Source organism: Lepus europaeus, chromosome 17 (genome assembly GCF_033115175.1).
Source record: "Lepus europaeus isolate LE1 chromosome 17, mLepTim1.pri, whole genome shotgun sequence".
Classification (NCBI taxonomy): Eukaryota; Metazoa; Chordata; class Mammalia; order Lagomorpha; family Leporidae; genus Lepus; species Lepus europaeus.
In genome coordinates, this window is record NC_084843.1 from 41,949,100 (window position 1) to 41,963,284 (window position 14,185).

At 38.8% G+C, this 14,185-nt stretch overlaps 1 protein-coding gene across 3 annotated transcripts in view; it reads right to left on the bottom strand.

Annotated features, from left to right (window-relative positions):
• Window positions 1–5,197: 5,197 nt before the first annotated feature.
• The window catches only part of A1CF (APOBEC1 complementation factor), an 81,655-nt gene continuing 72,667 nt past the window's right edge, over window positions 5,198–14,185 (bottom strand). For 2 of the 3 annotated variants that reach the window (XM_062214076.1, XM_062214079.1), the window contains 4 exons: window positions 12,125–12,330; window positions 9,298–9,434; window positions 8,470–8,624; window positions 5,198–5,419 (listed from right to left, as the gene is read on the bottom strand). In XM_062214076.1, coding sequence (XP_062070060.1) covers window positions 5,268–5,419; window positions 8,470–8,624; window positions 9,298–9,434; window positions 12,125–12,330 — 650 coding nt within the window. In that variant the 3' untranslated portion in view covers window positions 5,198–5,267. The remainder of the gene's footprint in view (window positions 5,420–8,469; window positions 8,625–9,297; window positions 9,435–12,124; window positions 12,331–14,185) is intronic. The other variant, XM_062214077.1, reaches the window with a different exon arrangement.

The window sequence follows — 14,185 nt, forward strand, 5'->3', positions numbered from 1 at the left end:
AGGTACATGGGAAGCTCAGACAAATCATGCATTCTTTGAAGAATAGGTTTGTGAGTGAATAGCCATACAACCTATAAACGTATTTAATAAAGGAAGAGTAAAAAGAAAATTCTATAAGGAGGAAAATGACCTGTTAATGTTATCATTCCATTAAAATAATAAAAGTTTAAAATAGGACTGTGTGAGAATTCTTGGTGAAGAATAGTTGATAGATTATCATAATAAATTTAAGTGCAAGAAGTTTATTGTTTGAAGAAATTTGTGAAGCAGAAGTAGGGAAAAGACAAAATTCTTTTTCAGGTGAAGGTTTGCATAGAATGTTTTCCTGCTTTGGAGAATACATAGTTCCTTCACTCAAGGAAGAGAGACATCAGCAAATACTCTAATTCTCTATTCGTGCCCTGTGGATTTTTGATGGGCCAAGAAAGCACTCCCAAGAGCTGTCTTTCTTCTTGTCCCCTGTCCAATCTGGCCCAGAAGCTACTAGCTCTGCCAACTGAAGGTAGAGCCCAAGACCAAGAAGTGAGAGGAAAACTAGGACCAGAAATGAGCTAAGTAGAGGGCCAGCTGGAAAGGAGAGTGCATTGAAGGTGATGTTGGAAGAAAAGGCAGTGCATTCCTCTGTGCTCACTATGATCCTACCCCAGTCTGAAATATGCATCTGGGCTCTTTAGTTTAAGCTGTATCTGCTTTGGACGGGGCAATTCTTCAAACTGGAAGAAAAACCCATAAAGGTGGGGGAGACGTGTCACTGTTTAATTTGTTGTCTAACCTGGAACAAACTGGGGAGTAAAAAGATTCACGGTTGATACTTATAGTGAGACAACAGAAGTTCAGGCAGGACTGTCCTGGAAAACCAGGATGGACTGTGACCCCAGAAAGACGTTACCAAGCCCTCAGTGATGTTGACCGTCTTCAGTCTCCATAAAGTTCTCATGGGCACTTACTGTTTTTCTTTTTAAGGTGCTTTTGCTTGGGATTTGCCCTTCTCTTAGACAAAGAACTGTATGTAAAGGGAGAACAAGACGCATCCTCTCTCTTTCAGAAGAGGAGTCTGTAGGGAGAGGTAAACGCAGATGTGTTCTGCATTTTATTCCAGGTATGTTTCAATGAATGAAGGCTTTTGGTTTCCAAATTATGTTTCCTTTCAGATTGTTTGTGAACTTCTTTCCCTTTCTAGCTAGAGTCAAAATTTTTCTTTTATCTTTCTAACCCAAAGGAGAAGAACCAAGGAAGTATAAGGTTTCAGTCTCCTATGTAATGGTTGCATTGCTTCAATATTAAACCTATGCGTTCTACTTTCTGTATAAATACTGTAAGAAAAATCTGGCTTTTCAAGATGTCAAGCCTTTTGGGAGTAATAGGACAAGCTGTACTCTACTCACTTTTTACTTAATAAAAAATTTTAAATGTTTTACTCTGTAAGTAAAGAAATAGAGTATGGGAGTCAGAGAGAAAAAAAATACTCGATTTCTTAATAGCTTCACTTGCTACAGTAAGACCTGCTTTGCTTTGTCTTAATGTTGGCAAATAAGAACACAGTCTGGTGGATATATTACACTTTCTGAGTATATAGTCTAGTAAAACTCAGAGCATTTTCAAGATATTATTAGAATGAAGTAAAATTTCAACATCAGATTTGACCACCAGTTTAACAAAATCCAGTCGACAATGGTTGCATGCCAGGAGGGAATGTTTGTTACCTAGTTTTGCTCCATCTTCCAAAAAGCATCTAAAATCCCCTGTTATGCTATTAATATTTGCTTCCGCAGCAATTTTTCATAAAGTTCCATTACAGTGTTATATTTGAAACTTCATTTCCCCTTCAACAGATGTATTTACAACATTTAAAAGCTGTGTACACAAAAAAGTACCAAGTCTCTAGGTTAATTTCTAGATACATTTTCATCCTCCCTAGAAACCTTCATTTGAATGTCAGAAGAAGAAAAATGGTCATGGCTCTCTAGGTAAATATTGGGCACATTGTTCACTTTTCATTGTAAGATACTTTTAAGAAGTATTGGGTAGGACAGAAGTTGTGGAGTAATGAATTTTATCAAACTTTGTAGTTTTAAATGTAAAGACAATTTACTCAAAATATTAACTTGCTTTATTGACCTTTATTCTACAAATGGCACCCTGAATAATCTCCTTGTCTATGTGGAGTCTATGCCTACTTGGTCAGGCAGAATTAAAATTATACTGAAGCACTATGTAATTGTAATAATTAAAAAAAACTTTAAATAAAACAAAAGCTAATTTTCTGTATAGATATGATCAATACATAGCTATAATTTCATTTCCATTCCACCTTTAAAAAATTGAGGGACTGTGGTTTGGAAGTAGGTCCTCTTTGGTTAAATGTATTTGGAAGCCCATGTTTTGTCAGTATGAGGTAGTTTCCCAGCAGCATTTTGGGTGCTGTTACCCAAACAGTGTGGTTTGGTGTGATACGGATTGAGAACAGCCCCGTCATCCAGGAGAATCACATGTTGCTCCAGGTGAAAATGCTCTTCTAGCTCTCCTGATAGAATGAGAGAGAAGAGCAGTATGCAGGCAGCAGTCTTCCAGGGAGGAATGCAAATACCCAGTCTCATTGCTGTTCCATGTCCTCCCGTCTTAGCACCACGCTGGTTTTGGTGGACAATGTGTTGTTAGTTATCAACATTTAGAAACCTAATTCTAATTTATTACATGTTTCCAAAGTATTGGTTAGGTTATTTTGTTATTATCATTTGGTTGACTAATTTTAATTTTTCCTATGAAGAATTAGGAAGCAACGGAGTCAGAAATAACAGCAAAAGGGGGTAATGATGCAGAGGTTATGAAGATGCTAAAGGGGTGCTAATTTCTCAAGTCTAAAAACAGAAGCAATATATAAAATTACCTTTGGTTCTATATTCAGTTTTAAAAAGCCATTTTTGTTACTATCTTCAGTGTAGAGCAGGACTCATTTGGGGGAAAGTAAGAACAAACATAGGGTGAGGTAGGCAAATTGAGCCTTTCCATGAATATATTCTAATAGAACTCAGAGTGTTCTCTAGATATTACTAAAAAGAAGTAAAATTTGATCAGAAAGCAAACCGCATGGATGCCAACTTGTATAAAATCAATTCTAAGAAGGTAAATGTTTTGAATACTTGTGCTGTTTTTTTTTTTATAAGCAATGAGATAGAGTTCAGTGATAATTTTCTTAATACTTTGGTATTCATCTAAGTTCAGATCTCAATCATTTCAAAAAGTGACCTTCTCTGGAATAATGGTTTTTCTCATAAGGAGATTTCTGAATTAACTAATTATCTCTCTTCATTTTGATTAAACTTCAAACTTCTCTGAGCTAAGCCTTGTACTTTGGGTTGACAAGACATGCAGACTACTTTTTGCTATTTAATTTCAAGGATTCTAAGGGAAATCAGAACTTCTCTCTTGGAATTTGGAATGCTTTTTTTAGGCTGAGCAGAACTTGCTTGCTCCAAAGGACATTTGCTATGTCAATGTAATTACTCTTTTTGAGAATGAAAGCAGGTCTGTGGGGGAGTGAAAAATCTGAATCTAAGAATTGCTTTAGAAGGAATGTTTTACTTCTCATTGTAGAGTTATTTTGGCCCAAGTCTCAGTTTGAAGTCAATGTGAATTATGTTCAAATTTATACTGTTTATGACATGAATATGTGTGAAAAAATATGATCTGGCTCTTGGAATTTTTTCTTACGTTTTCTACTAAATCCAGTGAAGGAGAAAAGGAAAAAGAAAGGGGGATAGCATAGAAATACAAAGAACATAGCCGTTCCCAAACTTAGCTGCATATTGAAATCATCTGGGGATTTTTAACGACTACTGGTGCCAGGCTCCCATTCCAAAACAGTCTGATGTAATTGGTATGAGGTGAGATCTTGGTATTAGAATTTTTAAAAGCTCTCTAGGTGTTTCTAATATGCAGCCAGATTTGGAAACCACTGTCCACGGGCATGTGAGGAGCTAAATGCAAAACAGAAAGCACAGAGCCTTTCAAAGAACTTCAACTTCATGTTTGGAGCTTTGGATACCTGACTGGAACTAACAGAACTGAAGGGTTACAAGGACTTTTACCTGTGATTGAAATTTACCTGATGTTGATTGGAATCTGGCCTGAGTTTGTATCACAGAACTCCATTAAGGAACTGACCAAACTTTCAACACCTTTGTATTATGTTTTCCTTTGAGTCCTGTAGAATTTTATAAGGGTCAAAGAATTTTCTTTTGAAATGAAAATTCTAGTACTATGACTCTTAAACCCCTGATGAGACTGGAACAGTAGTCAAGGTATTTGCCGTTAGACTTTGGAATAAAACAATCATTTAAAATTTGGCAAGAAAGTAGTGGGTTCTTTTCACCTCTCTTCTGGATCAGTCCCACTCTACGCCTACCCTAACCACCATCAAGTGTGCCTGCAGAAGAATCCAAGATTCTAGGGGATTTTTGCAAATAGCACCTTTGCTGTTTATGAAGAAACAGTTTGTAATCAGCAGTGATGGAGGCAAGGTCTACTTGTGACATCTTCAAGACAAATGGACTCAGGTATGGTGCAGCTATCTGATACTACAAGTTTGTTTTAAAGGAAGGTAGAGGCGTTCTTGGCAGATTTAATGTAGGAGAGTGAGAAAATCCAAGGCCAAGTTCAAGTTAATATTCATTAACTGTCTCTGAATGCTGGGTAGTGGTCCAGGATTTTGACCAAAGAAATAAGTGCAAATCTTCCACTTCTCTTGTTGAAAGGACTTCTCAACCAATTAGCTAAGTGGGGAAAAGTATCCTAAAGGATTTTCTCCAGACCTGACTTAACTTTTTATGATTTTAGAGATGAGCTGAGTGAGTCTGAAATGAAAGTAGATTAGTGTGGACAAGTCTAAATTTTTAAAATGAGAAAAAGTTATTTTGTGATCATGTGGTTGTGTTGTGGGGATCATTGGTAAGGGTGTGGTAATGAGTGTGGGCTATTGAATTGAGTAAATATGGGGCCTAGATTTGTTTTAACCATGTCTGCAAAACCTCATATCAATTTCTAGGAATTCCTCAGGCACTGCAGGGGACAGGAAGGACCAGAAGGCTCCTTAACTCTGATTTCCTCTAGGGCTACCATTCTCATTTCACAATTCTACACAGTGAGTATATGCTGTACAGTCTCAGGAAAGCATGCTTCAGGAAAGGTATGACATCACTAGGGGACTAAGTTAGAGGTTTATTTCTTCTCTTTAGAGTTTTATGTCTTAAATTAGAAGAAAGAGATCTTCAGAAGGCTCCATAGGCATCGCCTCGAGCAGTCACTGCGAAAGTAGGGTAGACCTCATAGGCTGTGTACGCTGCTAAGTCTTGTCCAAGCGTCACTGCTTGCTTGAGTTGGGCTGCAGACATAGGTGCGGTGGCGTTAGGGACGGCATATCCTGGGGGAGGAGGCAGAGAAAATTTCACGTAAGGATCCGATTTGCTCCCTTTGACTTACCATCCTCTTTGAAGATGACCAAAATGTAACATATTGCTTAAAGCTCAAATGTGCTTTCAAGGAGGCACAACTGTAGACTGAAAACAAATGTTTTTAAAAAGGGAATTGTTTGGGGGACAGAAAGAAGTGGGCTACCATCTGTTGGTTCACTCTCCAGAAGCCGGCACTAGCTGGGGCTTGGCCGGCTGATACCAGGAGGTGGGAACTCCGTCCAGGTCTCCCACATACATGGCTGGGACCCAACTACTTGAGCCATCACCTGCTGTCTCCCAAGGTTTGCATTAACAGGAAGGTGGAGTCAGGAATTGTTACTGGAAAGCGAGCCTAGATACTGTTATTCGAGACACAGATGTGTTAACCACTAGGCTAAATGCCTGATACAACTAAGTGATTTTTAAATGGTATTTGAAAAGACCTAAGACCGTATTCCTCAAGGATGGGAAGGTCACTTGTGTCAGCATTCCTTCACACTTAGAGAATTAAAAACATGGGAGGCAGGATTCAAGAACCAGAAACCCAGCAGGGTACAGGGTTTATCGAAGCGTGTCATTTAGGACTTTTTCAGAGGCTCTAGAGATATGTGAGCAAGGGGAGGTGAGGCAGGGGTTGCCGGGACACGGTGGAGGGTGCTCTGTGGGGCTGGTATCTGGCCCTGCTGCAGCTCCACACCGGCTAGCTGAGACAAGACCATCAATTATTTTCAGCCAAGAAGGATGTATGGAGACTAGGTGGTCCAGGAAGGGCCACACTGTAAAATCGTAGTGTTTCTCTCTGTAACACTGGACAAGGCAAAGGTCAGCCCATCTGCATCCAGAACCCAGCATGAACAGCAAAAGCACCACCTGTTTCTGATCCCACTATCAATCTTGTCCTGGGTGTCTTCAGAGGCCTTACTGCCAGTCCTCACTCTCAGAGAACCAAAGGGGTTGAGTGATAGATGTCACGTGTGTCCCCACTAGCATTAGCTAATGTACACTGCTGGAGAAGGCGTAATAGCCACAACCGACAGTAATATTTCCGTTAATGCTTTAGACTGAGACCTGGCTATTTTTGAGACGTATGAAAGATAATAAGCAAAAGTGGGAAGCATGAAAGTAACAAATGGGGCCGAGTTTCCTCTTAAGCCCATTTGGTTTATGTGCGGTGAAGTCTGCCCAACTCCAGACAAAGTAATTTTTTTTCTTTTTCCGGTGGCTTCTTAGGAAGTGGTGGCAGGAAGCTGGCTGGACTGTTGTTTTATAAATTGAGTTCACTCCTAGGCTCATTCGCTTTAGCCAGTAATGCTGACTAATGTACAAATGATGTTTGCTATATATTCCAAGTGTATGACAAATGTGTTAACAATTACTTTCTTGATTTTGCAAACAGTACTTCTCGAATAATATGAATATGAAAATGTGTGTGTGCATGCAGCATAGATTTTACCCTTGGGGATTTTGATTTTTTTTTTTCAATTTGGCCAATTTCTTAATTGCAAAGCATTTGTGTTTCAAGCAGGTCCTTTCCTGGGAGTCCATTAGTCTTTGTTTGGCTCCACAGCCATGTTATAAGTGAGGCTCTCAGATTCTTATGAATTCCCAAGACAGCTGTCATGCCCTACATGTTTTTAACTTCTTGCAGGAGCAAATAGAAGTGAGGATAAAACATTCCAATGAGAAAACCAACTTTAAAATTCTGACAGTGGATCATTTATTTTTCCAGTGAATTTGTTAGGTGTCATGTGTAGCTTTTGGCAAAACAGGGGTTCAACTTTCTCCAGGCACTGAGAAACCCTAGCGTAAGTTCTGAGTGGAAGGACACATGGCCAGCAAGCACAGGGGCTGAGGCCTAGCTCTGCTCAGAGGGTATCCAGCTCCCTGCAGTGTCAGCTGTTGCCTTGATAACCTCTCTGAGATTCACCACAGATGGTCTCCAGGCTCTTCCGGAGAAACAAAGGTAGAAGTGAGCGGGAAGCATGATTAGTTTTAGCCTGACTTGCCAGAATGGGAGATATAATCACACTTTATACGAAGTAAAACAGGGGTGAGCCCACGTGTCATGCATGTGAAGAATGTGAAAGTTCTCACATCTACACATGACCAATATATGAATTAACCAATTAAAAGGATTGCCATTTTCTAGGTGTAGTCAGAACTCTCAGGGCATATCAGGGGCGAGCTGACACAATGACATGTCAGAATGGCACATTTCTTCCGTAGAAATAAATTTTTATTACTAAAAAAGAATGCAATTACACTAATTGCTGAGAACAAGTTTCTAATAGAACTTTCTTGCCTAGTTCTGTTTAATCTCTAGAGGATTCTTTTTAATGATTAACATTTTTTAACTTTTTAATTCTTTTTAATTTTTAGCATTTGTTATGGGCACAAAATAATTGGGGAACAGTCTTTTAATAGGACTCAGGAAGGCATGTTGATTGCAAAATTTTTTCTTAAATTTTCACAAAGCAAAGTAAGGAAAGCAGATTGAAGGTTAGAACTGGGGAAGGAGCTCAAGGAATTACTTTAAAGCTGGTCGGCTTTGGCTGAGTCACTAATCCTTCCCAGGCTCAGTTATTTCATCTCTCTAATGGGATCAAATCTAACCTCTTGGGGGTGTCATGAGGATTATTGTGATACTGCAAAGCTTACTGAGCATTTAGGTGAGTGCTTAGCACAGAGTAAGAGTGCAAACAACCGCCAGCTCTTAGCAGATAGACCCAAACTCACTTTCTAAAATAAAAACCCAACCCAGTGCAAGCAAACTAGACCCAGGAAAATGAATTCTTTTAAGACCCTGCAGCTGCTGAAAGCGGAGCTGAGCCAGCAACTCACTTCTGCCCAGCTCATGCTTTCAGGATTCACACATCTAGCAGACTCTTCTTGGTGCACAGAGGGTGGGAATCGGATTTATTGTACGCGGCATTCGCACACTGTCTGTGAGACCACGGCACCCAGAAGGCTTTCCCAAACACTGCCCTGGGCTGCCATTTCTGGCACCAGTCTTCCCTACCTGGGAAAACAGTAGCAGAGGTGGCAGCGGCGGCAGCGGCGGTCCCAGCGTCTCCTCCATCAGTGGGGATACCCAGGCTTTGCAGGGTGTGCTCGGCCGCATAATTCTTTGCTTCATCCACATAGGCACTTAGCTTGGGCGGCGTGAAAGGGTGGCTGGAAGGCATAGTGAGCGAGGACAGGCATTTTAGAACTTGTGTTGTGGAGTCAGGTGAAAACCTAAAGCACTGCCAACTTTGAAGAAGACTGGATGATGGGATTTTGGGTGGGTATTTTTCATTCTCTTTGTTCCTAAATATATGTGCATCTAGAAACCGTTGTGAATTGACGTAGAACACAGGTAGGCGATGATATTCCTGGGGCACATGGCTTTTCCTAAGGTATATGTGAAACACAGTGGTTCCCAAAATACAGAGAAATGCAGGCTTGAGGTCAAAATTCACAAGGTGTTATATGCGAACAGAGTTGTCATCTCTTTGGTTCAAACCCTAAATGATGAAGCATGGAGTTATTATGTATAAAAATGGGCATTTCAGTAGTTCAGATAGGGGAATGGGCCATGGTTTTCATGTCTGTTACCTTTTGTATTACCTACTGCTTTCCTTCAGTTGCGGATACTACCACAGTCTTCACTGTGGGACTTGTAGATGCCAGTCTCATAGCTCACACATAAATCCCAGCTATACATCTCAGTGTTTACATGCCTGACAGATGAGTAGCTAGTAGACTTGAGTGTTTGTATCACTGGACTAGGGACCAAACACACCCCATTTACAAGTGCAGCTTATGCTACAATCGGTCGGACTAGGAATTGGGAGGAGTTACGCACATTGCCGGGTTCTGGTTGGCCAGGGCAGGGATGGTGATTTTGTACAAGAAGAGCTGCCTTTGGTCTTGTCCGATGGCAGAGTGGAGCTGGTACACAGGCTGCCCCCAGTTATTTTTCTGACATATTTCCTCTAATATCTACAAGATTTAAAAAAATGTTATTTTTTCCTTTAAATGTCACATTTGCATTATTTCTCCAGTTTTCAGGTTTTTAAACTTTGCATTTCAAAGTTTAAGCTAATACGAGAAGCCATAAAATGCTACATGGCTTAATGACTCATAAAATTTAAGTTGAACTCAGTCTGAACTCCATTTAAAATGTTATATCTATTAGTTCATAAAAATCATTTTCACACCATTTACTCTAATATGTTTTCAGCTTAGTCCATTAGCTGTAACTTTTTACCAAGAGCTTCATTTTATGATTTGTTTGATGTATTTATTTCCTTAAAAAATTTACGTTCTAGTACTGTGTGGATAGATTTACTCGTTATCATCCTTAATACCTCTGATTACAATGGTTTAGAGAAGATAGTCTAAGAATATATAATTTAATGTCATTTGTCAAAGGGTTTTAACCTCACATTTTCAGAAAAATACAGTTAAAAAGTTTGATGGGTTTGTATTTATTGGTGGGCGTTAATAGATGGGTGTTGACAGTTGCACCTATTTTGCTGCTGTGGCAAGACACCGCTTCTGGCTATCTGTATAGTGATCTGATTTATAACATCTTCCTGCATGTTTATTTTTCTTCTGTAGTTACTCCAAATTGATCTTCTCTAAAGGCTCATCTTTATATACAAGCCCTTGTTGCTGGCCCAGAGGTCCTGATGTTCACCTTGGTCAGCTGATTCAGTGTACTATGCAGAATAGGGCAAACATCTGGGAAAATAACTGGTGGCACTGAACGCTGCCCCAGGGTGTGCTTGGAGCTGCTTATCCCATTTGCTCTACCAGTAATTCAGCAGCAGTAGCATGATATTTTTCCAGTTTATTATTTTGTAGATTGCTCCTATTTTTGCTATCTTTTTTTTATTTTTAATACATTATTTTGTAGTAGCTGTTGTCATCATTAAACCATTCTTTAAGTTTCATAAACAATAAGAAGTTAGCTTTTTTGGCACAATAATAAGTAATAAATTAGCTTTTGCTGGTTCTACCAGCTTGTTTATACCAGGTGTGCAAATGTAGGCTAAAGGATCACCCACTCTAACTGCTGGCTTTGCAGGGGGTTTATAATCTTACTATGAGGTTGTTTAGGGCCCACTTGAGTTGACTGGGCGTGGCTTGGTCCTCAATCTGTAAGCCACAGTTATCGGAATGGAGAGACAACTACAGAACTTTACCAGTTTAGCAATGGTTACATACTTTTTAAAAAAGATTTATTAATTTATTTGAAAGGCAGAGTTAGAGAGACAGAGAGATAGAGAGCAACAGACAGAGAGAGCATCTATCTACTGCTTAACTCCCCAAATGGCCACAGTGACTGGGGTCTGGCCTGGCCAAAGCCAGGAGCCTGAAATTGCATCTGGATCTCCCAGATGGGTGGCAGGAATTCAAGCAGTTGGGCCTGCTTTCCCAGGTGCACTTTAGCAGGGAGTTTGATTGCAAATGAAACAGCCAGGATTCGAACTGGCACTCATGTGGGATGCTGGCATCACAGGCAGCAGCTTAACCTGCTGTGCTACAATGCTCGCCCCAGATGACTACATATTGATATAAGGCATGATCCATTTGTAACCTGAGTCTAATATAAAAAAGGACAGGTGTTCATCCTGTGATAGTAGCTTTTGTGATGATTACTACTTGTTTTCTTAAAAGAATCCCAGTTGCTCAATACTTCTAAAAATTATCTATTAAACTTAATTTATTTGAAAGGCAGATTGATAGACAGTGAGGGAGCGATAGAGAGAGAAAGAAATCTCTGTCTACTGGTTCACTCCCCAAATGGCCACCATATCCAGGGCCCAGCTAGGAGCCTGGAACTCCAACTGGATCTCCCACATGGGTGGCAGGGTCCCAACTACTTGGGTCATCTTCCACTGTTTTCCTAGGTGAATTATCAGGGAACTGGATTGGAAGTGAGTATCTGGAATTCAAACTGGGTATGGGATGCTGGCATTGCAGATAGTGGCTTAACTTGCTACACCACAACACCAGCCTTATCCTAGCACTTTATTTATGAGTTTTATTTTCGGTTTTATCCCAAGAAGATTGGGTGATTCGGTTGATTAGTTTCTGAGCTAGCTCCATCACTGCACCTACCAGATTTTGTTAGAATTACCTGTTTATATGTCAGTGTTTTTCTAGTTGATATGATTTTTTAGCAAGGATTTTGGCATATTGACTTTAAAATCTCCAGCACCTTGCACGATACATGGTGCATGAAAGAAGTCTAATCATTGTTTTTTGGACAAACAACTGATTGCTGTTTACCACTCCGATAGGTATTCTTTTTTAAAAAACAATTGCCTGGGTAGGGTTAACAAAAAGCTTAGATAAATTAATATGTGTGTAAAAGGAAGTCATTAATCTTCCCCTAAGATGAGCTTTTAGAAATTCAAATTTTCTTCCTGATTTCAATATAAGGACTGCTATTCTTCATAGCTCCAAGGTTATTTATATTTCAATAGATTAAGATTTTTACACTTTACAATTTTAAAAATCAAAAATATAGTGGAACAATGCCCAGCAGTTCCTCAAAGTACATCATGTTGATGGGCCACTCAAGAAAGCAAAGCCCAAAATTGACCAAATCATTTGATGAAAAGTGAGTGATAGTTACTGATTCAACTTAAAGAAACTATGTCTGGAATGACATTACCTACCTGGGGAGCAAGTTTAACTCCCTGAGGTTTTAAAGTGACAGGATTCATTGGGGTGAGCTCCATCCCAGGTAAAATGTCATAGAGTTTGTCTTCTCTCTTGTCTCCTTTGACCTGGTATCCACGACCCAAGCCTGTGTATGCCAAATAGCCACGGCCGCCCAGTCCTCTCACTCCCGCAGCCCCTACAGGTACATTCATGTAAATTTCTAGGAATGTAAGAAGGCATTAAACTGAATCAAACCACCAGAAAATCACCCTGAATCTTACTGTAATGGAAAAGTTAGCCCAAGTCACATTGATTATTGCCTGAAGATGGGTAAAAATGCCAGGATTCTAATGAAATGAAACTCAACATAAGGTAAGGCTCACCATAGATGCTTCTTTCTCTTTTTTGTAAACTAGCTATGGAAGAAAGTAATACCAGCAAAGCTAGCAATAGGTACATGAGCAATTAAAAATTTTTAGAGCAGAGAAAATTTGCCATTTATATCTTTAGTTAACTCTTTGTTGACATTTTTCTGTAGACTAAATAAAATTGGGAATGTGTTTATTTAAACATCCCAATGTAGTATGATCACTTGTACTGAAATCTGTGTTGCCTAGAGAATGACACTAATCACTATGTTAGAAGTGAATTCTACCTCCCCCAATTATCCTCTCCACAATGACCTATTGGAAAGACAACATTTAGAAAGCACGTTTTTAAGTTCACCATCCTCTCTTATGCTCTGTCAACGTGAGGCTTAAATTTCCATTGAGTTTCATGCATAGATTCCTTTTGATTTTTGTTTTTCCATATTGCTACTTTGATTACCTATTAGTGGTATAAAGAGATAAAAATTAAACTGATTATCCTTCATCAATATTATTCATTAATACTTTCCTTTCCCTTTAAGTGGTTTCCTTTTTTTCTACATTACAACTGGTTGACAACTTATATTTAATATATGCGTTGGTTAGTGACATGATTTTATATTATGTATGTGTAATGTTTCAGGAACATAATTTATTATCATATAGATGAATTATCCTGAGGGAAATTCTGATGATTTCTTTTACATTACAATTTGGGGTGATTTTATTTTGAGTTTGGAACTTCCAAGGCTGTTGAATACTAGAGCTGGTTGGTCAATTCAGTTCCCCTGAAAAATATTAAAACAGGTAAATGGTTGTTTCTAAGTGATCTGGATGTGCCCCTCTACTCCTAGGTCAAGCCAAAGAATAGATTTAAATATAGTTGGTTGCATTTCTCAGATGGATGTTGCATTTGGAGATACAAGTAGGATTCTGTTGCCATTAGCCACATTGTAGAAAAACTATTCTGGAAGATACTATTAAGCAGAGACAAACCAATTTCTTGGGAATAAAAAATGCTTTGCTTATCTTCTACATTGCTTGAACTAACTGAGCTCAGAAAGCTTCTTGAATGTTTAGAATTCTTACAGATTTGAAACTTGAAATATTATTGTCTGGCAAACAGATTAAGTTCTTTTTTTTTCCATTTGGAGGATATTTAATTCCCCACATATTATAGATAAAGTTGATTTCCTCAAAGTTTGACTTTTTAAAAGATATAATATATATTTATTGAGAGATACCTTATGAGGACATATGCTGGTATGCTGTATTTATGATCATTGTGACTTACTAGTATATATAAAGATGATGCCATTGAGTCACTATGAAGTCCATATGTGCCTTGAACTATTTTTGCTATTTGAGGTAATTGGTTTTCATTGGACCATGCTACTCTTCCTTGGAAGCTTTGTAATGCATCACATATGATTGCAAGATGGTAGTCTAATAACAAAGAAGAAGCTAACAATAGTAGAACTAGGTATTAGTTGGCACATATTTTAGGGTATTCATGCAAAGATCAAACTTGTACATAGACCCTTTTTCACTATATTCTGACAAAGTCTTTTCAATAACCAGTTGTAATGTAATCAAAAGAATCCTTTGGAATGAGAACTATTGATATGATATCTGATTTTTAACGCACAATTTCTCAGTGCTTTTCTGCCAGTGGACCCAACCCATTTTTCAAAGGCTATTACAGAA